Source organism: Schistocerca piceifrons, chromosome 2, assembly GCF_021461385.2.
Source record: "Schistocerca piceifrons isolate TAMUIC-IGC-003096 chromosome 2, iqSchPice1.1, whole genome shotgun sequence".
In the NCBI taxonomy this organism is placed as follows: Eukaryota; Metazoa; Arthropoda; class Insecta; order Orthoptera; family Acrididae; genus Schistocerca; species Schistocerca piceifrons.
In genome coordinates this window covers 311,611,106-311,637,999 of record NC_060139.1, presented here as the reverse complement: position 1 = coordinate 311,637,999, position 26,894 = coordinate 311,611,106, and the positions used below count along the sequence as shown (strand labels likewise).

The 26,894-nt window shown below is 41.9% G+C and overlaps 1 protein-coding gene across 1 annotated transcript in view; it reads right to left on the bottom strand.

Moving 5' to 3' along the window:
* LOC124776644 (sialin) overlaps positions 1 to 25,387 on the bottom strand; it is a 316,704-nt gene extending 291,317 nt beyond the window's left edge. The window contains exon 1 of the mRNA XM_047251732.1: positions 25,264 to 25,387. Coding sequence (XP_047107688.1) covers positions 25,264 to 25,378 — 115 coding nt within the window. The 5' untranslated portion in view covers positions 25,379 to 25,387. The remainder of the gene's footprint in view (positions 1 to 25,263) is intronic.
* Positions 25,388 to 26,894: the final 1,507 nt, after the last annotated feature.

Here is a 26,894-nt window from a genome sequence, read left to right as displayed (position 1 = left end):
ATTACCCACCACACTACCGTTTTTTTTTTTAATTTAGGGTTCCGTAAAGTCTGGCTCACCCTGCTGGAAAATAATGTGCACGACACATTAAATGTATCAGTGCAGTAAATAAATTATAAATTGTATGAAGAATTTAAAAATTGAGAGTAAAACGAAATCTATATGTTATAGTTTATGACAGCTAATGTACATTGGCCTTAGTATGATGTGTACTGGTTTGGGTATGATGTATATTGAGATACAGATTTATTTGCTCATCATAAATTATTAATTAAAGAAAAATTAATTAAGAGTTGAGAAAACATCCCTTTTAAGGAATTGCATTTTCATTATAATTTTGCTTCGCGTTTCTTTGCTTTGAAAGAAGCAAATTAATTGATTACCACATTAAAGCCAAGTTCGGCAGCTGTGTTGTGTTCTATCGGCAAATTAATTAAATTTGACCTTATTTAGTTTTGTGTCCCCTTTAGTTTGATAAAAATGTGTTCGCATGATGCTGTAGTCTTTGGTATCGTCTTAAATACTCTCAGAGCTATTCCGATGTTTGATGCCTGATTTAGAAAAAAACCTTCAGAATATCCAAATGAGAAACTGTGTCAATGCTCTTCATCAGCTCTTTCACCTTCAACTTGAAAGCAACTATTTCGTTACTGCATTTGGCACTAAAATCAGAGTAATATTTTTCAAGGTAAGTTACAGAACTATCATTGGCTTTTCCTTTATGGAAATTAAAGTAAGATGAAATACTATATTGTGACATGTTCCATTTTACTTATTGTATCGAACTCCTTGAAGTGCTCTAGTTCAGTCCCGCTGCAGTCCTCTGTCAGCAGAGATCAGATGCCTTCGCTCAAACAGTATATTTGTTTCAGCACCTGGTCGCCAATCTTCAGGTCCTAGATGATCGTAGCGGAGCTGCAGCAATAACTCCCTTGTTGAACACGAGCGAGCTGTGTAGGCGAAAACTGCATGAACCCTGCGCACTGTTGCCACATAAACCATCTTAGCGGTGGACGTCTGTCCGCTGGTAGTCGTTTCTTTATGTTGCTACTTGGGCGCAATGAGGTTGTGACAACAGCGTATGTTTACATTCAATGGCCGAGGGAAATGCTTCAAGTACGCAGAAGATGACTACATGAGGTATCGGAGAAGTCGCTTAACCTCTCCTGGTAAACGTTTAATCTTTCTTGTTTCTTTTTTCGGTTAGTTTTTATGCTATCTCTAGGCATGCGTCCTTGGCGGGAGCCTAACTGCCACCCTCTCGGTACGGTCCTGCATCACCGCGCATGCGCCGTCTTCCGATTCACTGAGTTTACGCAACGATCGAAATTTTGAACTTTCTTTTACATCCTGTGTAACGCTTAATCGATATATCGTTATGTGTTAAATAGGTATCCACTGTTCTTGCACAACGATGGAAATTTTGAACTTTATTTTACAATCTCTGTAACATTTATCGATATATCGCTATGTATTAAATAGGTTACATCCGTTTGTGATCGCTTTATTCGTTTAAAAATGTCGTGTAGTTTCCGTCGCACTGCAACAGTGGAGTGTACACAGACGGAAAGAATGTACCCGTCCGAAAATACCTTCGAAGGCCCAGTGGTACCGACCGATAACCGTCTCGTTCTCAGCCGACAGGTGTCACTGGATGCGGATATGGAGAGGAGTGTGGAAAGCACATCACCCACCCTGCCGATGGCAGCTTACGTGACCGGATCCGCTACTCCTCAGTTGGCCTCACAAGGGCTGAGTGCACCCAGTTTGCCAGCAGCGCCCCGGAGACCCGGACGGTCACCCATCCAAGTGGTAGCGAAGCCCGACAGGGCTTGCCTTCGGTCATCTAGCGGGAACTGGTGTTATCAATGCGGCAAGGCCGTTGGCACAGAGGGAAAGAATTCTGACCATTAATTATGTGACCTAGATTCTGATTTAACGACTTGGTGGTCTAGCAGTAAAGTGCATGCATGGAAACTGGAGATGGAATTTCAGTCGGACCATCGGCTTTTTCGGTCTGCGTGACGTGGAGGTTCACCACAAAGTACACGTGATTCGGATTCCACGTTAAACACTGAGTCACAGGAAATTACTGTTACTGTTGGTTTTTGTTCATTCACGCTTGCGTCGTTGGTGATTACTCTAGACAGTCATTGTTTTTCTGATAGCAGCACCTGTGCTTTTTCGCATTGAGTACGTTTATACGTTCCTCGTTAATGTGCAGTATTGAGCTCGCTTTGCAGGATGCTAAAAGCCTTACCACTTTCCCCATCTACTTCACAGTTAGCTTCACACATTCCGTACAGAGAAACAGGCACAAACCATGTATGAATAAATCTCGAAAATAATGTTACAGGTACGAAACTATTGTCTGCAGCTGAGTGGTAACCGGCAGCATAGCGATAAGACAACTGTGCACAGGGAGAGGTGTTACTAAACTCGTGCTCGGATTGTTGTTGCTACGATAGCTGTCCCGTTAACAAGTAGCTGTCAGTCACTTAGTTATTCTGATCCAGGAACACTACAGTATTATTTCAGGGAAAACCAACACACGGATCGCACGTAATTCGTACTTTTACAGATAAGACAGAATATTGCCACAGTGACACAAATACTTGATTGCAGTATTTTATATGGTATAAATAACTTTTCTTGATTAAACGACACTGAATAAACGGGTTGACAGTTAATTTGTAATTATACGGGAATACCTGTTATCGACGAGTTTACTATCGACAAGAATAATTAAAAGGCCAGCCACCCGTTCAACTATTTCCTAAATAGTGATGTTATTTTTACGGGAAACATAGTTCAATTTTTTAATTAGTGTGCGTTTTCATTTTTGTGTGATATTTCTATTAGCTTCTTATTAATGATTTTTGTGCTACAGTACTGGCCCACAATTTGATTCTTTGTAATTACTTTCGCATTTATCTCCTGTTTCAGTTCTAGTTTCACTGATTTTACCCACAAGTGGTTTTTAAAAAAGTACATGCGGTGGGATATAGCTCGAGCTTCTGAACTATGTTCATAGTTAACTTTAGTTATTAATTTCAGTCGTCGATAAGTTTACTCATTGCTTTTGTAACGCAAATACTTCATAAACTCTAGATGTGACATTCGAGAAGATTTTCCGAGAAGGGATGGCAAGTGATGTATATTCATGAAAAGGATATACACGTTGCTTCCGATGATAACAACAGCAGTAAAAACTATACTTATCTATTAAACTCTGGAGGATACCACACAGTAAGATATTTATATGTACTTACCCATTTGGTGTTATTTGTCAAGCATTTCCTGATGGCATGCAGATGTTGATGATGGAGTGCAGCATGCCAAAAGCCAACAGGCGCGCAGCGCACGGAAACAAACTTCGCCAAACACATGCAGTGCTGGTACTACACGCGAAGAGTTGAGTGTTCAGTACCGAGAATAAAATCGAAAGAAATAACACACGGAAGTAACATGCGTTTATATGTTTTGTGAAAATGTCTCACTGACTTATTTGCTCTGGAGGATGGTACTCATTTCAACAATTTGTCTATGGTTTCCAGAACAGGTATTCGCGACATTTTACTCATACCAGTCTGTATCCCAACAATGCTTTGAGAAATCTTACGTAGCTTCAGCAGTGAGCCCAGGGTTCTTTATAACCATTTTTGAAACAAACAAGATCGACAGTGTGTCAAGGCATTCACTGCCTACTGTATTGGTTACTAATACACACACAATATTGCTTTTATTCGATATGTAATGTTGGCAGTGGTCGAGCACAAAACATCAATGAGATTAGTCAAATGTATAAACGATCTTTGGTTGACAATGGAATCAGGAGTGTACTGTCGAACTGTTACTTAATATTTTGGTTAAATCGGAGTTGCAACAGTTTCGTAACTCAACTTCAGTATTAGTCCGAACGAAAGGAAAGTCTGCAGCATTAACTAGAATTCCTGTTCCCATTTCGGCTTTGAGCCACGACATCATGTGTGACGTCATGAGTTTACGATGCGAAGGATGTGAGCGGCCTGTTGATAAATATTAACTCTGATTGTCTTAGTAACTTGCGTAATTCCAAATATGTCACAATTTTCAAGGAAGTGTTTAGGCAGGAATCTAATAACATTGCTTAAATTGCTGCGAGTGAAACGAATGGCAATCATATTTCATAATCTTGTTTCTGACAAACATTTGGTTGTGTTCAGAATTTGCCACCATTTCTTTTAGGGTTTATTTATTTACCTGTTATCACTGTTTCCGCGAGCTATATAGTTCCATTCAAGTTGTCGATTCCACGTTTCGTCATTTCTCGTGAATTTTCGATAGGTGTGTAGTGCGACTTCTCCTACGAACAATTTTTTTAGTATTGCTCTGTCTTCTTGAGCCATATAGGCCAATTGAAGTTGTCGATTACACGTTTCGTTATTTTTTGTGTATTTCAGATATATCTTGCTTCTGGCTCTTTTGCGGTTTCCTATATTTTACTGTTAATGTCATTTTGAGGATCTTACTTTACATGTTAGTTTCTCTCCATTCAGAACGCAATTTTCCCGCTTCTATATTTATTATTAATAATTCCCGTGATTACAATTCGGCGGCATGGAAACGTTTACGAGTATTGATCGACATTTTGATATCTCTTGTGTGTTGCCTCTTTGAGTTCAGCATGACGTAACTACTCAAAGGTGACATGCAGAATCATACGCTAGAATTAAACTGGCAATTTTATCTAACAGCTCTCCTATTTCATATATGAGGAGTATGCGATAGTGTTACTATTACATTACTTGAAGGGAAGTTTCAGCATTTGTAGTTACTAATCGTTTTTGCCCGTGGCTTATACAAGCTCTTGCGCAGGAGGAGATGTCTACTACACAACAGTCGCGACAATCACCGCTGTGAAAGTTGTTATCGACTGACAGTTGGAATGACACTAGCACCCCAAGCGACGAGAAAGCTACTTAATTAAAGAAATAGTTACTGTATTATTGCGTTCCAATCATCAGTAAATATCAAATAAACGACTGATCGTGAAATAAATGTAAAAAGAGCCGAATCTCACTGATTCAGTGACTCAAGCTGCAACTTATTCATGAAGAAGTACTTGAATACGTCTGTAACTGCAGCTAACTCCACAGAAAGCAATAGAATAAAAGTACAGTCATTCCTGTATATGAGAAACATGTATTTCTGCTGCTGTCCTTATTTGGTAGCCGCTTTTCTTGACATATAATAAATTTCTGTGGAGTGTAATGATTCGCACTTCCTATCCTTCACTTGACTTTCCAACGCACGAATATTTTTGTAAATGTAGTTATCTTCGAAAGACGACTGTGTTGAAGATTCTTGCCATTCGCGTCTTCGAGGTGCCAAGAATTGCAGAACTAGTTTCTTCTGTTTTGGGAAACAGTTTTATTGCTTTGACATCTTATTACCACTCCTGTGTGGTTTTCTGCTTATCTACAGTTCTGGTGGCTTATTTGGTACGTTAAATAATGGAAGTACCGTACTGCATTCGATACAAGTTTCCTACGTTCCACATTCAGTTATTCTGCTGGAAGTGAAGCGAACAGAACTTAACGCTGTTGGGTAGAGATACAACGTCTTTCGGGAAAAGGTCAGGTCTTCTGCTGTTTAGTAGCGATTTTTTGTTCTTATAGGGAAACGACAATGTTCAGTCAACAAGAGAATCGTAAATAAACTGTCCTGTAATGTGCCATTCCACACCTCTCAGATTGCTTAGAAAACTAAAGAAAGACGGATATGCTGTAATTTTTATGCTATTGTTGACATTTATTGAACTACATACTCTCCCTTTGTTAAAACTACGTTGTAAATAAACGACTATTCGCGCTCATCCGATATCGTATTCAAAAGTATAGCTTGCTGGCCACTTGGAGCGCTGCTGTCACAGTCTACAACAAAAATGAGCAGGAGTGTCATAGCTTATGTGTTATACTGTGGTGTCCAGATACCCCGTGTGAGGTAGGCCTAATACAGGCCTACCTTCAGAGGCAATATTCCAAACTCCCATATTATATACATTTTCCATGTACGACTTGGAACATATTCTATAGACGGTCAGTGCTGTGTGCTTGTAGGCGTCGTTTTCAAGCCTCGATGTTAATCACTCAAGAATGAACATGGCAGCGGAGACATTTTCAGCGCAGATTCATAATAAAGACCTGGGTTTATTACTTAGCAAATCAACAGCCTTTATCTTTTACATGTAAGCGTGTTAGTCCGTGAGCAGCGTCTATACAACTTGGACAATTTGAACAACCAGTTCACTCTGCGGCTAAATTTCTAGGTTTTATTTAGACTATAAGCAGTGGCGGGCGAGGCTCAATACATTGCCAGATAGTTTGACACAATAAAATCCAGAGCGATAAAGTTAAGCGATTTGTTCTCCGTTCCAACCAAAAGTTATTTTTTATTTTTCTATTTTAGATAACTGCAGTGGCAGTATAGACCATGGAAGGTGCATTCGGAATTGGAAGGGAATTGTTAAAAAAGTTCCTAATGGAAGGACTCACAATGAGTGGTTATCCAATTTTAACTAAAGCGTCGTGGAGGATACACCCCAATTGTCTTGCAAGAGGATACATTCACTTGCAGCATATCATCCTTGTAATGTTGAAGTACGGTGTAACACCGATGTTAAGTACGTAGTATAAGGTATACAGGTTTTCATCCTTCAATGCTTTATGTGCACAATGGTTTCTTCACACCTAACACCGTATATTTCATTCGTTGTACACTTCAGCTCTTCTCGTGATTGAACCGTGTCTGCAGAGAAACTGCAGCAGATTTATGCGTTCGACTTGATACCATCAGTGATTTTCAAAAATGTAAAACACTTGACTTACCTTTAAATGACTTTTGTATTCTACAACTGTGAATTTACGACTTTCCAAATCGTCACGTCATGGCCATTACGTAATGCTTATTTAGCAAGTATTGCTCCTTACATCCGAGCAGCTTCTCTGCTCTCGAAAAATGTTAAAAAGTCTGAAGTTACTTATCGGAGATGTAGCTCTGCACCAGGCTTTGCTATATTGAGAAATATATCTTTAGGAAGATTGTCTCTTTAGGAATAGCTTAACATCTCGAACCTTAGGGTGAACTGATTTTTCTCTCACGTTGAAGTTAGTCCCTGACTGAAGTCGGTATTCAAACTGTTCGTACTGCGTAATCCCTAGAACTCCCATAACGCTTTATATACTATCGATGGTCATATGAACTACTCAGCTCCATTGTATACCAAAAGCATTCCAGTTTCAGCCTTAAAATCTTGAACGCAGCCTGCTGAACAAATGCTGCATTCGTGAGCATGTGTTGTAATGTTGCAAGTACGGAAATAGAGACGTATTTTGCAGAAATCATTGTAAAAAAATCTGCGTGTACAATAAAGAAACAGAGGAAAGGCCAATAAGTTCCCAAAAGAGTAAGTTTACTCTGAGTGTCAAACCACTTAATTCAATAGTTCACAACTTTTTCTTCTGAGGAGTTGTTTATTAAACTAACCAGGGGAAGGTCACGCATATGCTGAAAACTCTGCACAATTTTAGTATTGCATTAGGACAACATAAGGTGCAAGTAGTAAGACATACTACGCAGAGGATTTCGGGAAAGTCGCAAGAGAAGTTTCACGCGTTCAAGCTCAGTAAGCAGTGGATGGCTGGATCGGGTACCACTCGCGTTCTTTTTTTTAAATTTTTTCAACACTAGTCATGTTGTTTCATACATATTGCATTTGAAAGGTAATATCTGAAAAGACACGTGTTTTCGTGGGAACGTTTGTTGAACTTCCAAAGTTATGTGGTTGTTTGTTAATTTTTATCATCACAACAAAAATTATTATAATTATTTACAAGTAAACGACAAAACGCATGAACTTTGCCTGAAAATGTATGTCGAGATTTCCGAAATCCGTTATACCTGCAACTGAGTGAGGCACCGAGAACTGCTTTAGCACCTGAACGCTTCGATCTGCTGACATTTTCAGGGACGAGGGACAGGCTAGGAAAGCCGAAGTCAAATCATCGACAAACAGTGGTGTAAATAACTATTCAGTAATACCGTGAATTACAATATGAGATGTGGGAAATATACATTAACCGTCGGATTTGCTTTCTACATTACAAGTTGCAGGATGATATTTTTCACACAGACACGGAAAACAAAAATTAAGACGGCATCTACTACATCGAATGAATGCAATAATCCCACATGTATAAGTAATCTTCAGAGTTTCTTAGGAAAAACAAAGCTCGTTGACACTTCGAAAGGCGGCCGGAGTTGCCGAGCGGTTCTAGGCGCTACAGTCTGGAACCGCGCGACCGCTGCGGTCGCAGGTTCGAATCCTGCCTCGGGTATGGATGTGTGTGATGTCCTTTGGTTAGTTAGGCTTAAGTAGTTCTAAGTTCTAGGGGACTGATGACCTCAGAAGTTAAGTCCCATAGTGCTCAGAGCCATCTGAACCATCTGACACTTCGAAAAATTTCTCTTTCTTTCGACAATTTGGATGCAAACCATGCGTAACGTAACATTTTCTTAAATATCGGTGCCAAAAATTGGCGATTTACAGTTGAATGTATTTTAATAGCATCTTTACGAGAAAAAAATCTCGTTCGTTGTCAATCAAATATGAACAAGTATGAAGCCGCTTGATAAAGTTTCTAATGTCTACAGAAATACGAGAATGGTTTGAAAAGTTCTCGGAACGGAATAGAAAAAAATGACTTTTTTATTTTTCAATCCTTGTAGATTAATGCACTTGGTCGAACGATGTTCCAGTGCCTTGATCCCATCTCGAAAATGAGTTTCCTCCAGACCTGCAAAATAGTTGTTAATTCTGGCTATCGATTCTTCGTTTGAAGTGAATATTCGTCCACCAAGAAAAATTTCAGTTCTGGGAAGAGATGGAAGTCTGACGGAGCCATACCATATGAATAAGGCGGGTGTGGCAACAATTCATACCTTAGTTCGTGTAATTTTGCTATGGCGACGGCACATGGGTGCGGGCACGCATTGTCTTGATGGAAGATGATGTCTTGATGGAATATGACTTTCTTCCTCGCTAAACCTGGCCTTTTTTCGCGTATCCTTTGTTGCAATGACTCCAGGAGGTTAGCATAGTATTGTCCAGTAATTGTTCGCCCAGTGGGGAGATAATCTACAAACAGAATCCCCTTCGCATCCCATAACACTGATGCCATGACCTTTCCCGACGAAGGAATTGTCTTTGCTTTCTTTGGTGGTGGAGAATCAGCGTGTTTCCACTGCTTTGACTGTTGTTTTGTCTCTGGGGTATATTAGTGCGCCAGAGTTTCATCTGTGGTCACAAACCGGCGCAAAAAATCTTGTTCGTTTCACCTAAAACGGGCCAAACATTGTTCAGATAGTCCATTCTCAAGCGTTTTTGATCCAGCGTCAAGATTCGCGGCACCCATCTTGCAGATAATTTTTTTTCATTTCTAATTCTTCGGTTAAAATGTGATATCCACTTTCAGGTGACATCTGGAAAGCGTGAGCAATTTCACGCACTTACAATCGGCGATCTTCCATGACCATTTTGTGCACTTTTGCAATGATTTCTGGAGTAGTGACACATCTTGGCGGACCACTGAGTGGATCGTCATCTAAGCTCTCCCGACCAAATTTAAATTCATTTGTCCACTTGGCACAGGTGAATATGAAGGAGCAGAGTCCCCCAGTGTATTCTGGAAATCAGCATGAGTGTCCTTTGCTTTCATACCTTTCTTTGCGAAGTACTAAATCACTGCTCGAGTCTCGATTTTTTCCATCTGCGCAAATCACTACACGGGAACAACAGCAGAGCCACATAACAGCTACAGCTCTGTTCCAAGAGCACTGACGTGTCACATGTTTACAAGCAACAGTTCAATGAATATCACGTGAACAACTCGTTGCGCTAGCGCTGACCTCTCGTGGTGATTCCGAGAACTTTTCGAATCACCCTCGTAAAAGTCTGAAAATATTTGTTATAATAAAAAAAAAGTAGTAAACAGCGAAGTAACACTGGAAATTCAACAAAAGTTCGTGCAAATACAAGTGTCTCTTCATCTTATTATCTTTCAAATGTAATATGTACGAAATAATATGATTAGTATTGAAAAAATTTAAATAAAAAGAACATGAACGGGAATTGATCCAGCGATCCACCGATTACGGACCGCCGTGTTCGTGTTCCGAGTCGCAACGTTCCGGCACATCACTGGCGCGTAAAACCTCTGGCAGTTTTCTCGAAATCACCTAACACGGCAAACTCCCATCGCACTCCTCTCAGATTTAGTGGTAAGATAGCCCAGTGGACAACCCGTCAAAAACTGAACATAAATCAAGCATGAAAACCGGAAGAAGGTGTACTGAACTGTGCTTTTTACGAATTGTTTCTCCAAAATAGTGTGGGAAAGGCTAAAGAGCTAACGGCGCACCCATGATGCTCTACCAGGCATGGCACAGCTGCACCTCCACCAGCAGGATAACCAGTGTTCTCTGTGTGCGCCAATAGTCGACACGCAGATTACCGGCTTTCTTTCTGTTCTCACAGTTAAGTCTGTCTCCGAGTGTCAGAGATTCGCAGCACAAGAAAAGGTCTACGTTGTCTTTACTCAAACAAATTAGCTGTCGTTTTCTTAAAATTTGAGGTATACGCAAATAATATCAGGAAGAGAGTGTCATGACTTGTTTATCGACAGGACGTAATTGTAGAAATAGTGTGCCTTGTGCTTGGAAGCCATTGTCTCACTTTAATTTACACATTAGTGCATACTGTGGTATCTATGTCCAGAAATTTGACGAAGTTGTTGACTGATTAGCCAAGTATCAATAACATTTACACGATGCGATAACATCGTAGAAACGAGTTCTGTATATTTTATTATTTAAACATCAAATTACAATTTACGTTACAGTTTTAACTGAACTATTACATGTGTTAAATTAATAATATCAGACCATGAACGAATTCTTTGGTGCGTATGCCCCGTGCCCTTATTGCATACTTTCCTTCATTGAACAATTAGAATTTTAAAATACGGTAAAATGTAACAAAACCATACAGAAATTTCTAAAAATTGTCGCCTTTGGCTGCCCGGGATGGTAGTAGCCATTCCCGGCCCCTTTCCAAGATTCGTACTTGACTGAAACTTGAGGACTGTCCCCAGAAAATGAGGATGCATGGTCACCTTAGTTTAGTGATTAAAAGTATAATAGGAGATTTGCATTCTTGTGCCATTGGATGTAGGTCGTGGTGGAGGGGGGGGGGGGGGGGAAGATATCGCAGAGATCGATGATCGTAAAAAAGATGGGGCGTCATTTTCCTGCCGCCGAGCAACGGCCCTGACAACAGACGATGTCATCGATGTTTCCACATGTGCAAATCAAGTCTCCCATCGCAGCAATAAGGGTGCTAAATATGTATGTCCATTCTAGCCATCTAGATTCAGGTTTTCCGTGATTTCCTTAAATCGCTTAAGTCCAACACAGAGGTAGTCAATTTGCAAGAACGCAGTTGATATCCTTCCCGAATGCGAGCTTGTGCTCCGACTGTACTGAACCTAACCTCCCTCCTTTTCGCCCCTCTACCCCCCCCCCCTCGCACACAATGGTTCATAGTTGTTGAAAGGCCGTCCGCTGTGGCCGAGCGGTTCTGGGCGCTTCAGTACGGAACCGCGCGCCTGATACGGTCGCAGGTTCGAATCCTGCTTCGGGCATGTATGTGTGTGATGTCCTTAGGTTAGTTAAGTTTAAGTAGTTCTAAGTCTAGCGGACTGATGACCTCAGATGTTAAGTCCCATAGTGCTTAGAGCCTTTTTTTTTTAGTTGTTGAAAATATAATTAAGTCTCTAGACAAGTCATTAATTCTGAACTGAGAGATCAGTTGCCACTTGACCATCACTTGGAAAATCTGATAAAAGCCATTGTAAAACGAAATTCTCAGTCTATAACGAGTAATGCAGCGAAAATTTTCAGTTGCTTTGTCCACAGAAAGAAGCAGAGGTGTAAATTCACTAAATACATTTCTCTGAGAAAAAGTAAACCCATATTTAAGAAAGCGTACATTATTTAATATATGTCCAGGGTAACTTCCATTTAAAAAAAAAAATTAAAAAATAACGTATTGAGGGCAGTATCTCATTACGTTATGTCGAAAGCTGTAGAGATATCCTACAAACTGAATACTCGTATAATTTATGATGAATATGGCCCGGAATGAAGTCAAAAATTGTTGTATGTGAAAGTGAAATATTTACTGTGAAAAAATAAGGTACTGGAGGTTTCTAATGTTGTAAATAAAATTTCATTTAAGCGTATACTGCGTCAGTTCTTTAACGTTCTTTTTACTGATGCAATAGCTCAAAAGTTAAATCTTGACTGAGATTTATTCCTGACTATACAAAATTACAAATCAAAGTTAGTAAAGCCTAGCACGTTCTGAACGTTCTTAGAAAAAGAAACATTGTGCAAAGGTTTTATGTAATATTTAACTGTGCGTTAAAATTAATTTTAGTACGAACGCTTAACTAAGCCACAATTTTCATACAACATTGCCGTGTTCCTCCTACTAAAAATGGCCATTACAGAATCGACATTCTACAAATTGTACATCTTTTAGTGTCGATCAGATTCTATTACTCGTGTATACTACTACAACTGATAATTCGATTTTACGTAAAGTGTAGTACAGCGATCGTTTATTTCACATCGCTGTAAGTCATGCTTCACAAGATATGTCGCGTCAACAAATTACGTCCGATGTTGAGTATTCCTCCGCGAAAGTGCGTCATATTAAAATATATGTTCGGAATTAATTGCCAGTTCAGTAACTTGTAACTAAGACGGAAAGTTTCACACAGGGCTTTAATAGAGAAAAAAACATCTTGAAGACACCAAGATGCCGGACTGCCACGCCCCTTGACGTCAACCTATGGCAATGTCCTCTCTGTCAACTAACCTGCTTACAAAACACTCCTTCTCCCGACAATCAGCGATTTCTACCAATTTCAAACTACCTGATAAGAAAAAGTTACACAAATAAGAAAACATTATAAAGCGACATGCAATTTTTCACAATTTTATTGCATGTAACCGAACAAAAATATGAAATAAAATTTCACCTGACCGAATCTTGCAACGATAATCACTGCATTACTATTGGAATTCCGAAGAAATTATATTAACTGCGGTTTTACATATGTAATACTAATACGGAACACCGCTCAGTTCTTAAGATCTATACTTTATTTCAACTATATACGAGAAAAATCGCGACAGTTAGCTCCATTTCAAATAACGAGTAATGACATTGACACGGCCTTTACTGCAACAGTCAAGTGACTTTGGTATTGGTTGTAAAGCTCAATACGGCACATATAGGGGCATACGTGGTCTGATATGTCTGCAGATTATTAATAGCCACCAAAAATAAAAATAGCTTTGATTACTGTCATCGCAATTCTCAGTCGTTCGTTACACTCATGTTATTTGATTAGTAACCTACGACTGTACATTTCAAAAAAATTAGCACTAGCCCTTGAAGCAGATTGGCAGAAGCTGATATAACTAATATATTAATGACGTAATTTGAAATTCGCACGTTGCCATAAATAACCCTGCACACAGTTCACATGCTTGTTTCGGAGCTTTCGTTGTCTCGACCTATGTCTACTGTATTTTCGCTGTACTCATCCATCATTATTTCTTCAGTTAGTTGTTAATTTTAAAAGAATTTTTGTTGGTTGTGTTCCACGGCTATAACAAATCTTAGAAGTGACATATTGTAGCATTTGAAGCTGCTGTATAATATTTTTTTAATTGTACGACCGATTTCGGTCAGAGACCATTTTCCAGTAAAAATATATATTTTTTATAATTATTATTCTGTTACACAAAGAAGAAAAAAGTTATTTCTTCGCCCACATCCATGTGACGTGCATCTGTAGTAGCGATTTCGCTACATAATCAACCAAGTGTGTACTCACGGTCTTAGCTGTGAGAGGGAGTAGGGGGCGGCGAGAGGTGAATGACGAAACAGTTTTGAGATTTCACAACTAATGGCTGAGGACACACTTTCTAGTAATCAGTTTCCATCATTACATATTGTGATTCTCTTCAATGTGTTACTGAACTGATACGTTCGTCTGTGTAGCGGGGTAGTACACGTGGTCAGTATTAGAAGATTATTTTCCTAAAGGGGGAGGTGTTTGACAAGAAAGAGAAGCAGGTGGGTAAAATATTTTTCTATTTGAATGGCAAGTACTGGACAAGAAACTAATGACTTCATAGCATTGTCTTGCGTTCAACAAGGGACATGAATATTGAGTTGTTACAAACGTTTTCTTCATAGAATTAAGGACAGGAGTCGGGAGGAAGTAAGCTTCACACGGCGCCTAGTCAGCCATACATGCGTGCTTTGCGCTTCGTAGCATAAATTGAAAGTAGAAGTAAAAGATGCTTAAATAACTCATGGAAATGCTTCACCGGTAATTTTTTGCAGCCTCCACACTGGAGGAAAAACGGCTTCAGTATTCATTTCGAAACAAGCAAAGAGGCCCGAAGCACAAGTACACAGTTGCTGCATTAATAGTTATATCAGGGCTGTAAGTAGTATTGCTATTACTCGATTTCTAAGGCTGGAAATGGCCGGACACAGACAACTGGCAGCCTGCAGTCTTCCGCTTTCAAGTAGATAAGGGAGACTAGCTACCAAGTTACATAAAAATAGTTATAAATTACCCATGCAGACTGGGACAGGGAGAGAAGTGGAGCATTGGAAGAGGGTTTTGGAGGCGGTGTCTACCCTTTTTATGGGTGATAAGAATTCTTTTCTACATATATGATGTATGGCCGAGGGCATACTCCCAGACTGCAAATGAGAAGAATGACTTCATGTGAAACACAGCAGAGGTTGCACATGGCGCCCTTGATTTAGGCTCAGTGGTGGTTTCAGCCTGTGCCTTGCATTGTGGCCCACGAGTTAGGACCCACAGTCAGCTCTGCTGTGGAGCTGAGCGCAACTTGCATAGCCAGCATGCCCAGGTTGGTGTGTCTCAGCAGCCCATCGCTTCTGCAGCCTTGCAGGCCAGACTGTTGCATCTGCTGTGTTATTTTCTGTCTCCCTCGGCACAGCCCTGTATCTTAATCTGTCATAGCTGTTAAGCAGAGTGTATGTGTGTGTGTGTGTGTGTGTCCAGTATCTCCTCCCACACCCCTGCGTCGATTTCAGCCAAATTTGGCACAGAAACAGCAGGCCTTACGAGTATCAGCACTGAGGAGTTTATAACCTACTAGCACCAGTAGGAGCAGAAATATGGGCAAAAACATGTTTTTCCAGCCTCTACCATATATGCTGCCCTGCATGACAGGTATATTGTGTGGGAACAGTACCAGCCTGCAAATCAGCCTGGTTACAGGACAGCCTGTACGTCAGAGGCAAGTCACAGTTTTCTATACACCAACATTTGGGCTACCCTGCATGACAGGCGTGTTTTGTTGGAGTAGTATCGGGCTGATTTGCATGGAGGCCTGTATGTCACGTGCAAATAAATGTTTTTCAAGCCTCCAATGTGTAGCCTGACCAGCATGGTAGGTGCGGTGTGGGAATAGCGTCAGCTTGCTTTGTTGAACTGTATTTCAGGGCTATACATCCTGATGAGTACGGCTGGGGAGAAGCTGAGATGGATAGAGGAGGGGTAGGTAGAGTGAGGGAGAGGAGAAAATGGGCAGAGGTAAGGGAGGAATGGGAGATGTATGAGACAGGGTGGAAGATGTAGAGGGGTAATGGCAGGTGGAAAAGGAAGAGGGGGAAGTGGAAATGCAAAAAGAAAGGAGGAGGGCATGGTCAAAGGAAGGGGGAGTAAGATATGGTCAGAGAGAAGGGGGTGGAGGAAATAGACAAAGAGAGGGCAGAAGGACATGAAGAGACAGAGAGAGTGGGGAGGAGGAGGTAGACAGATAGGGGTGGGAAGATGAGGTGCACAGACAGGGAGGAACAGGGGGATGCAGACAGAGGGAGAAGGGGGTTATCCAATACATGTGTTGAGCACATATGCAGGCGAAACTGTGGCTACAAGGGTAGTTTACTGTTATATCGATTAATTGTGCAGAAGAGAATGGAAGACATTTGATTGAATTTTCGAGATTGCATTGTATGCCAGTTCATCCCTTTCATAAACCTCCACCTAGCGTTGGATCTAGGGGAAATCGCAAGGTATTGGGATCGAACCCCTGTCAGACAACAGGAAATGGAAGATTTGTCAAGAAAAATACATGCTTTGATGGTTGATAGTATTACTGATTCTGAACAAAAAACGTCACATGACCATATGTTCTATTCTTAGAAGTTTCTAGGAAAACTGGTGAAAACAGTGGAGAACAAGATAAATACAGGTGACAATAAATGAAGCATTATGATCTAATGTTTTGTTTAGTTGTGTACATTTCCTCACAAAAAACGTTCAAAAAGCCCACCATCAACTGCAATGCATTTTACAACTCTTGTAGACACTGCTTTGTTACTGACGTGAGCTCATTCATACGGTCCTTTACTTGAACACACGCTTGTAAAATACGGGCTGAAAGTTCCTCCTTTGTTTCTGCTCTGATTTTGTAGACTTTGCTCTTATGTCTTAGATGAGACAGGGTGGAAGATGTAGAGGGGTAATGGCAGGTGGAAAAGGAAGAGGGGGAAGTGGAAATGGAAAAAGAAAGGAGGAGGGCATGGTCAAATTAAGGAATAAGATCACCCGGTGATCTCGGTGCCCAAGAAATGACTCCTCGATGACTGATCCATTACGTTCACTGAGGTCACCGCTCTTATTCCATTAGATTACTGTTCATGAGGTTGGTTTATAAAATAAAAGGTGATAAGTTGGCATAAATTGTGCTACGGAGCAATCCACACTGAACTTTTGCTGGATGCACTGCGGGCATTCGAAGTGGCATCGCGATTTTTGTGATTCCCCGTGGAAAAAAAAGGGGGGGAGGAGGGTTCCACAAATGTACTTCTTGCTGGTAAGAAGCCGCATGTTACTTCACTGTTCCTGCGACATTGTGATTTCAAAAATATAACCTGGAAGTACATGCGACAAACGAAACTAACTTTGGCTTCGAGACGACAACCAAAAACAGCGTTGGCGCCAATGAGTGACTGAAGTATCAGTATTGGTCGCAGTGCCCTTTGATGTTTGGTCTCATTACCAACAAGCGACGAAGCGCACCAACATGGCGGCCAATGTTGGTTTCAATGGTACTTCATCGATCTACTCGTTGGCCCAAATGTGTGGACCTGGCTTTAGACATTGTGAGTATATTTGTATCTACGTGCCACGCACCGTGGAGAATTTTTTACATAGAGCTTAAATAGAACAATTATATTTTATTAAGAACAATTACAATTAACATTTAAAACCGTAGTCATTCGTTTTTAGAATATCTGAATCTGTGGATTTAGTTAAAAAGTTGCATTTTTGGAGGGGACTATCTCGAAAGCAGCGCAAGTTTGGGAGGGCGGTGGCACACGGTGCTTGGAGTCTTCCCTTTGGAGCAGTGCTGCCGTGCACAGATGATGTTGGAATAAGGTGAAGTATGTCTTTTTGCTTTGCTCAGTTAGTTGCAAACGCTTTAATAAACCATGGTTTAATGCAAAAACTGTCACTTCACAGTGGCAAAGAACTAAACACCAAGCCATCCCCTTTGAATTTGTAAATTTGTGGTAAGACTTTATGGGACCAAACTGAATAGGTCATCGGTCCCTAAGCTTACACACTACTTAATCTAACTTAAACTAACCTACGCTATCGCCAACACACACACCCATGCTCGAGGGAGGACTCGAACCTCCGACGGGGGTAGCCGCGCGGACCGTGAGAAGACGCCTCAGACCCCGTGACTACCCTTTGTGGCCATTCTCTTTGACAGCCAAATAAACAGTAATATTTTACGTGAAGATTTCATAGCCGCAGTGTTGGTTAGAGCTATATCTCCCTCCGGTGGGATTACTGGGGGTAACCGCCGAAGTGGAGCCCAATTGAAAGACTTGCAAAAGGCTGTTGAGCCACGTACAGCGCGGTGTGGCGCAGTGATCAGCCCTCTCTACTCACATTCGGAAGGACGACGGATCAAATCCCCGTCTGGACATCCCAATTTAGGCCCTCAATGATTCCCCTAAATCGCTTTGGGCGAATACCGTGATGGCTCTCTTGATAGGGGCATGGCCGATTTCCTTCCCCATCCTTTCGCAAGGCGAGCTTGTACTCCGTCTCTAATGACCATGCTGCCGATGGGACTTTTAATCTTTCTTTCTTCGAACCACATACCTCCAGATTAGTTACAGAATCCAAACGGATAGTTGTAAAGTTCCGTACCTCAGTTGGTAAAAACAGAACCCTTATGGGGTCACGAATATCTATCTGTCCGACTGTTAAGACCTATTTTTCTGAGGGACAGCTAGACACACCAAGTCAAAATTTGTGCTCTACAGTCCCTTCATGGCGTAAAAAAATAAGCTTGTAAGTCATTGCAATCAAAAGATATAGCCATTTGTGTCACATATTTTGATACTCGCAAACTCACTCATCACAACCCGGAAGCTACTTCCCGTCGACCTAGAATCATGAAATTTGTCAAGAAGCAAGATTACACCGCAAAAGTAAAGGGACAAATCCGAAAATGGTTAATTTGTAGTTATCTCACACGAAAAAATATTTTTTGTCAGATGTTTTCCGTGTGTCTGTCAATCCGTCTATTAAGATCACTTTTTACCAGGAACAGGTAGACATATCAGACACTAGGATCTACAATCCATTGGTGATTTAATTAACAATTTTCTTATTCTTTTCCTTAACCTGTACTGAGAAACCTTGCTTCCTGCCAAATTTCATGATTCTAGATCGACGGGAAGTACCCTACAGGTCTTACCAAAATATGTGACATAAATGTAATTGCCAGTTAACATAGCGTGTTAATATAACTCAAAAATTAAGAAAATATGTAAAAAATTACAATAGCAAATGCGAAATTACGCAAATAAACATTTAAACTTAGAATTAAAACATTCCTGAGTCTTGGAATTCCCGGAACCAGTATCATGCCGGTGTCGATATCGATAACAAGGAAAAATCATCGAAATTCTCACTTCCCGGGATGGATGAACTATCTATATATGTAATTAATTTTATACGGGACGCTCGGCACGCTGGTCCTACTAGCACTTGATTTTTTTTATAGCCGGCCGGTGTGGCCGAGCGGTTCTAGGCGCTTCAGTCTGGAACCGCGCGACCGCTTCGGTCGCAGGTTCGAATTCTGCCTCGGGCATGGATGTGTGTGATGTCCTTAGGTTAGTTAGGTTTAAGTAGTTCTAAGTTCTAGGGGACTGATGACCTCAGATGTTAAGTCCCATAGTGCTCAGAGCCATTTGAACCATTTTTTATAATTGCAGATAAGAATGTGACAGCAGTAACAGTTATAGAATATACCTTTGGTCTGGATAGATTCTTCTAATCATGCGTCTTAATTTCCGAACTCCATATATTAAATATACACTGACAGAATTAAAAGCATTGCACTTTTGTTGCATGAAATCCGAAAATCTGGAGGTAAGAGCCCACTGAGGTACTCTAAGGATCGCGTAGTACACGACCCCAGAGCCAGATTTTCCTCCCGTCATGTTTTGGATTTAATAGACAGACGCTACGGTGCGTCGTACGTAGCACAGCGAACGGTCTGCGGCTGTGAATACCGCGAGCAGAGCGCAAAGGGCTGCAGAAAGACGGCAGCAGGCTGCCCGACTCGACCGCTGTAACGGCGCGGCGGGTTGCCAGCACGCTAGGAAATACGACAGTTGTATCAGAAAACTTAACGATAACCAAATGATAGGACGAGGAGGACTAGTAATGCGTTTGGAAGCATAAATTTTTAGTATGAACGCCATCGACAGTCATCTGCAGTAGTAGTAGTAGTAGTAGTAGTAGTAGTAGTAGCAGCAGCAGCAGCAGCAGCAGCAGCACTAATGTAGAAGTGGCGGGCTGCACTCACAAGGGGACCTCACGAAATCGCCCTCGGCCGGCCGAAGTGGCCGTGCGGTTAAAGGCGCTGCAGTCTGGAACCGCAAGACCGCTACGGTCGCAGGTTCGAATCCTGCCTCGGGCATGGATGTTTGTGATGTCCTTAGGTTAGTTAGGTTTAACTAGTTCTAAGTTCTAGGGGACTAATGACCTCAGCAGTTGAGTCCCATAGTGCTCAGAGCCATTTTTTTTTTGAAATCGCCCTCACCGATTTGATTCATATTGACAATTTAATGTAGATCACGACCAGGACTTTAATGTATGTTAACAGGAAGTCGCACCTCTCAACCGTTTCTGAAAATATTGAGTCTGAAAACATGGGCTTGCTTAAGCTGTATGTTCAGTAGGCGCTTAGTTTCATAAATGCGAGGTCTCTGGATCGAATCTCGCAGTTTTTTTTTTTCGTTACCATGTAATTTCGACAAAAGATTAGTTGTGACCGTGCAAAGTACCAATATTTAATCATACACTTACTATTTCCTTCAGTGTTTAACATGAAAAAAAATGTGAAAAAGTTTTTTTACTTAAGTATACACAAAAAATTTCAATCGAATCAGTGTAGTCATTTTATTTATATTATCGAATCTACATTTCTGACAAGTATAATGCGTAACCTACGCAGCACCCCACGAATCAGGATGATACTCATCGTAGAAACATAGCAAACAATAACTATCGCGACATACAGCAGATGTAATGAACGCCGAATTTTTGCATGTCCGTGGATTTTTTCATTTGTCTATTGCAAAACAAACTAGCTTTACGATCGTAAACGGTTCTCGGTCGCACATCGAAGCATATCACCGAATATTGGTGCTGGCAACTCACCAAAAGAAGTAGTACCGTCAGCTAGATTCAATACAGAGAACTTACAGGAGAACACTAACAAGGGAACCTCCCCATCGCACCCCCCTCAGATTTAGTTATAAGTCGGCACAATGCATAGGCCTTGAAAAACTGAACACAGATCAATCGAGAAAACAGGAAGAAGTTGTGTGGAACTATGAAAAAAATAAGCAAAATATACAAACTGAGAAGTTGTGTGGAACTATGAAAAAAATAAGCAAAATATACAAACTGAGTAGTCCATGTTCAACATAGGAAACATCAAGGACAGTATGAGCTCAGGAGCGCCGTGGTCCCGTGGTTAGCGTGAGCAGCTGCGGAACGAGAGGTCCTTCGTTCAAGTCTTCCCTCGAGTGAAAATTTGATTTTTTATTTTCAGTTTATGTGACAAACTCGTATGTTTTCATCAATTTTTTGGGAGTGGTTATCACATCCACAAGAAAACCTAAATCGGGCTACGAAGAAGAATCTTTTTACTCATTCGCCAAGTGTACAAGTTAGGTGGGTCGACAACATATTCCTGTCATGTGACGCACGTGCCGTCACCAGTGTCGTATAGAATATATCGGATGTGTTTTCCTGTGGAGGAATCGGTTGACCTATGAACTTGCGATCAAATGTTTTCGGTTCCCATTGGAGAGGCACGTCCTTTCGTATACTAACCGCACGGTTTTGCGGTGCGGTCGCAAAACACAGACACTAAACTTATTACAGTGAACAGAGACGACAATGAACGAACGGACAGATCATAACTTTGCGAAAATAAACTTTTCACTCGAGGGAAGGCTTGAACCAAGGACCTCTCGTTCCGCAGCTGCTCACGCTAACCACGGGACCACGGCGCTCCTGAGCTCATACTGTCCTTGATGTTGCCTATATTGAACATGGGCTACTCAGTTTGTATATTTTGCTTATTTTTTTCATAGTTCCACACAACTTCTTCCTGTTTTCTTGATTGATCTGTGTTCAGTTTTTCAAGGCCTATCCACTGCGCCAACTTATAACTAAATCTGAGGGGGGTGCAATGGGGAGGTTCCCTTGTAAGTGCTTAATCGCTCTGCTACTGACTCTGATATACTAGCGCCCCTACAAAACACACAGCATAAGCACGCCTATAGTTTTCAAACTCGATTTTCTCAAAAACAGTTGAGAGTTGCGTCCTCCTGTTTACACATGCTGAAGTCCTAATCGTGCCCTACACACCCTGTCAATACGAATCAAATCGGTGAGGGGAAGTTACGCTCCCCTTGTTAGCCAAGCAGCAGGCTAGTCCGCGGCCCACACGTATCAGCGAGCTATACGGGCTGCGAGAGACTGAAACCTGCGTCATGCACGACCTACCTGCTATGGACGAGGACCCGCTGCATCGCTCATTCTAGCACAAACATCCCGAATACGGTATAACAAAACGCAGCATTCAACAATGCTATCGTATACTAAACCATCTCATCGCTAAGGTTCGGTGTAGGTGGCCATAAAACACCACCAAGCCAAGTCATACGGAACAAGGGAGTCCAGATGCCAAGACATTTGTGCACAGTAGGTGTGTGATTTATTTATTGTATGTGCCTGTGATGCGCATAGTAAATGTGTAATTTACTTATTGTATGTATCTATGGTGTCACTGCCGCGCGGAATTAGCCGAGTGGTCAAAGGCGCTGCAGTCATTGACTGCGGCTGGTCCCGGCGGAGGTTCGGGTCCTCCGTCGGGCATGGGTGTGTGTGTTTGTCCTTAGGATAATTTAGGTTAAGTTGTGTGTAAGCTTATGGACCGATGACCTTAGCAATTAAGTCCCATAACATTTCACACACATTTGAACATTTTTTGTTATGGTGCCACTGAGTAGTAATTATGACAAAAAATCATAGATTACGACCTTATTCACAATGTAAACTTTATTTCATAGAGACGACATTTGAAAATTACAGCCAAATCGTCTGAGACTTTTTTATCATGCGAGGTACTTTGATACATTCACAAATGTATTTATATCGATAAAAGTAAAAGCAATCGTACGGAAGAAAAAAATAACAAACTCTAGTTTCATCATAGTCTTGAGCCCAATTTAATTGGACGCAAATTTTATAGTATTTTGGAGTGGCTGGTTCATCATATTTGTTCCGTGGTGAATCAGTCAAATTTATGGCGTCTGCTGAGTCATTAATACTGTTAACGTACGACAATGGCATGAACAGATATACTGGAGACATGATACTATCGGTTCAGATTAGTATAATAATAAAAGGCGCATTGCAGTATACTTGAAGACTGTAAAAATATTAGAAAATATTTCCTTGCCACCTGGATAAAAGCGTTTATTTAACAAATGAAACATTCCTGTAATTGCCTTTTGCTTCAATTTTGAAAAACTAATGAATAATCCCAAAGTGTCATGTGCAGTGGGACGCTCAGAGCATGGATTGTTAAACCTAGGAAATTAAAAGATCACTTAGAAAGAAGTCGTGCGGAGTTCACAGGAAAGAAATTGAACTGAAGAAACAGAAAAAAACTGCACTGAAAATTTCATACATGGATACATCTGATGACCTTCCTCAGTCAAAGAAGCTGGTCTTGAGGCGACATATTAAAACACTCTCCAAATTGCTGAAAATGTGGAAAATCGTACAAGGCGTTTGCAGGGTAAACGTACAAATGCGAAGAATTGGCAGCGTGCAAGGGAAAACATCATAAACCATATGTTATATGCTTAACGATACCATTTATGCTTGTATGTTGTGTGTTAACCGGGGACCTAGAAATGACGGAGAGGCTCCGTCCCCGCCGCAGCCGCAGTGGTCCACAACCCCACGACGACTACCGCAGTCCACTTCACCCCTCTGCCGCCCCACACTGAGCCCAGGGTTACTGTGCGGTTCGGACCCCGGTGGACTCCCCCAGGGAACGTCTGACACCAGACGAGTGTAACCCCTATGTTTGCGTGGTAGGGTAATGGTGGTGCAACCGTACGTGGAGAACTTGTTTGCGCAGCAATTGCCGACATAGTGTAGCCGAGGCGGAATAAGGGAAACCAGCCCGCATTCGCCGAGGCAGATGGGAAACCGCCTAAAAACCATCCACAGAGTGGCCGGCTCACCGGACCTCGACACAAGTCCGCTGAGCGGATTCGTGCCGGGGACCAGGTGCTCCTTCCCGCTCCGGAGAGCCGTGCGTTAGACCGGTCGGCTAACCAGGCGGGCACGGTTTATACTTACTTGAAATTCATATAACCTCTCCTATAAGACAACTTTGCCGTGCATATTACTCGATCTTACTGGTGCGTTATTATTTTGGAGTGCCAGCTAAAGGCAGAAACGTACAGGGTAAAACGTACAGCTATGAGAAGAACTACTTGTGCATATTTTAAATACTTGTTTGTCCGTTTATGAAGAATCTAAAAACTACCCACGACCAGTAATAGAGATTCTATGCATACGAACTGCAGAACTAGATCTGCGCTGGTATCGCTGAACATGAGATGTAAAGAGATTGACGATAAAGTACATTAACAAGGATATTCTGGTTTACTATCAGCTCCGACACTTACTAATAGCTGCAGTAACTCGGAAACCGTTGTGGACTGACTAAGCTTTAAGTTAGAGCTTGACCGATAGATCTATTTTATTACCCCTTGAATTACACCTGCGTCCACTGGGAAAATTTTTTTGTGACGAATGTTTCATGCCATGACAAAATTCAGCCCCATATAGCAGTAGAAACCAGAATGTTTGTTTGGAGCCGAATGTGTTAACACATAGAGAAAGGGCAAAAGTTGACAACTGATAGCGAGGTTATACGAGAAAATATTGGGACCAACGGGAGAGATTCAAGAATCTGGTGAAAGAAGAAATCAAGACGTATACACGAAGTTCAGCGACTCACTATAAACACGAACAAAGCGCAAGTCGCTGTTTCATGGCGTGCCTCTAAGGGAGAAGTTTGTAGTGATCTGAGAGACGACATATCTGAAAGCTACAGTGTGTTAGGCAAAATTATTATCGCAATAAATTCATATTCAGAACGAATCAAAAATTAAAGTGCAATAAAGGAGACACGAAACTGGAAACTGAAACAGAAACGGCCTATCAAAATGTCAATCGTGGCAGGTGGCGAAACGTTGGCAGCTAAAAAATTATTCTCCAGACCACAGCGTACGTTCCGAAAACCGTACGTAACCACGGAAGAAATAGTAAACCACAAAATTCCAGTCGACGACAATATAGTTGCAGGAACTGTAAGCGGCAAAGTCTTAAAAGTCTCATAGCCACACTGTCGCGCCGTACTGTTAGGCATGTTGTACGTAATTTAGTGAAATGACTGACTACTCACTGCAGCCAAAGAGGTTCCCGCCGATCGGGTACTTGTGCTCATGCAGCTCCATCTGAGCGACGGGCTGCTTCATGAGCCGCTCGCGCTGCAACTCGGCTTCCTTGGCGTCCTGCATGGCTGTCCCCAGCGAACTGTCTGCGCGCAGCCCGCGGCCCCAGCTGACGCTGTCGGGGGCTCGCCACGCCCCCCCACCACGTGGACGCCTCCTCCCCACCACTCGGCGTGTGCCGCTCACGTTCAGCGGAATTTGCTTCTCTCTTCCGGAACTGCCACACGGGTACGTGTGCCGCTGCTCGTACGTGCTTCTGCTGGACGCTCTGCGGTTGCCTGTAGAGCCGCTCATCTCACGGGGAGACAACGCCGACATGTTATCGCCGATTTCATTCAAATATATGCTATTTGCAGGCCTTGGCCAGAAGTGAAGGCGACGGAACTGAGAGCTCCAGATGGGCAACCGTTTGGAAACACTGGCCAAGTGCGAGTAGGACCTGCGCAATGAGGGTTCCGCACTAACTTGATATTGTACATATGTAGTTCGTCCGTTTGGGAATCGAGAATCTCAATGATTATTGCCTGTTATCGGTATCGATGCTAGCGAGATATTGATCCCAGGAATTATAAAACCGTATCAAACTATCTACAGTAGTTTCTCAGACTAGCAAGGACATAGAAAAAGAAACGAGCAGGGGACATCAGTTTATACAGGGTGAAAAGTATTTAAACCGACAAACTCTGGGAGGTTGTAGGAGACATCAAAACAAATATTTTTCCCAAATGTCATTTTTTCCTATAGGGACTATTTAAACCAATGGAGGCCGTATTACGTTCTTCAGTTTTTAGAGGCCGTATTGCGATCTTCAGTTGTTAGAGGACGTATTACGCTCTTCAGTTGTAGGCAACTGCTGTCCACCAGTGTAGTAGTGCATTGTCTCTGTTTACTAATGAAGCGGTACACCTGGAGTGACTATACTGATATGACGGACGAGCTGCACAGCGAGTTTATCAACAACAATATCCTAATCGCCGTATCCCGCATCATACGACCTTTGCTGCTGTGTACCAACATCTGCGTGAGACCGGTTCATTTAGCAGATTGCCTGAACAGGGACGCTGTCGCACGGTAAGAACGCTGCAACTTGAGGAAGCTGTCTTGGAGAATGTGGAGCGGGATCCTTCAATCAGCACTCGTGCAATTGCACGTAACATGGGTACGAATCAGACCTTCGAGAGCAATTGTTACGTCCATTTCACTTACAGCGTGTCGACAATCTGGAACCAGTTGCTTATCCACCCAGAGCACAGTTTTCGCAGTGGTACCGGGAACAGTGTGAAATGCATCCTACATTTCCATCCTCTTTGTTGTTTACCGATGAAGCAACGGTCGGGCGTGATGGAGTCTTCAACATGCACAATTCGCATGTTTGGAGTGAGAATAACCCACATGCCACAGTTACTAGCGCTCATCAAGTGCGGTTTTTCGTTAATGTGTGGGTCGATGTTGGGGAATTGGGCCGTATATGCTACCTAGGCCATTAAATGGCAGGCACTATTACAAATTTCTCGCTAGAGCATTGCCAGAATTGCTGGAAGACGTCCCCCTCCCTACAAGACAACGCATGTGGTTCCAACAT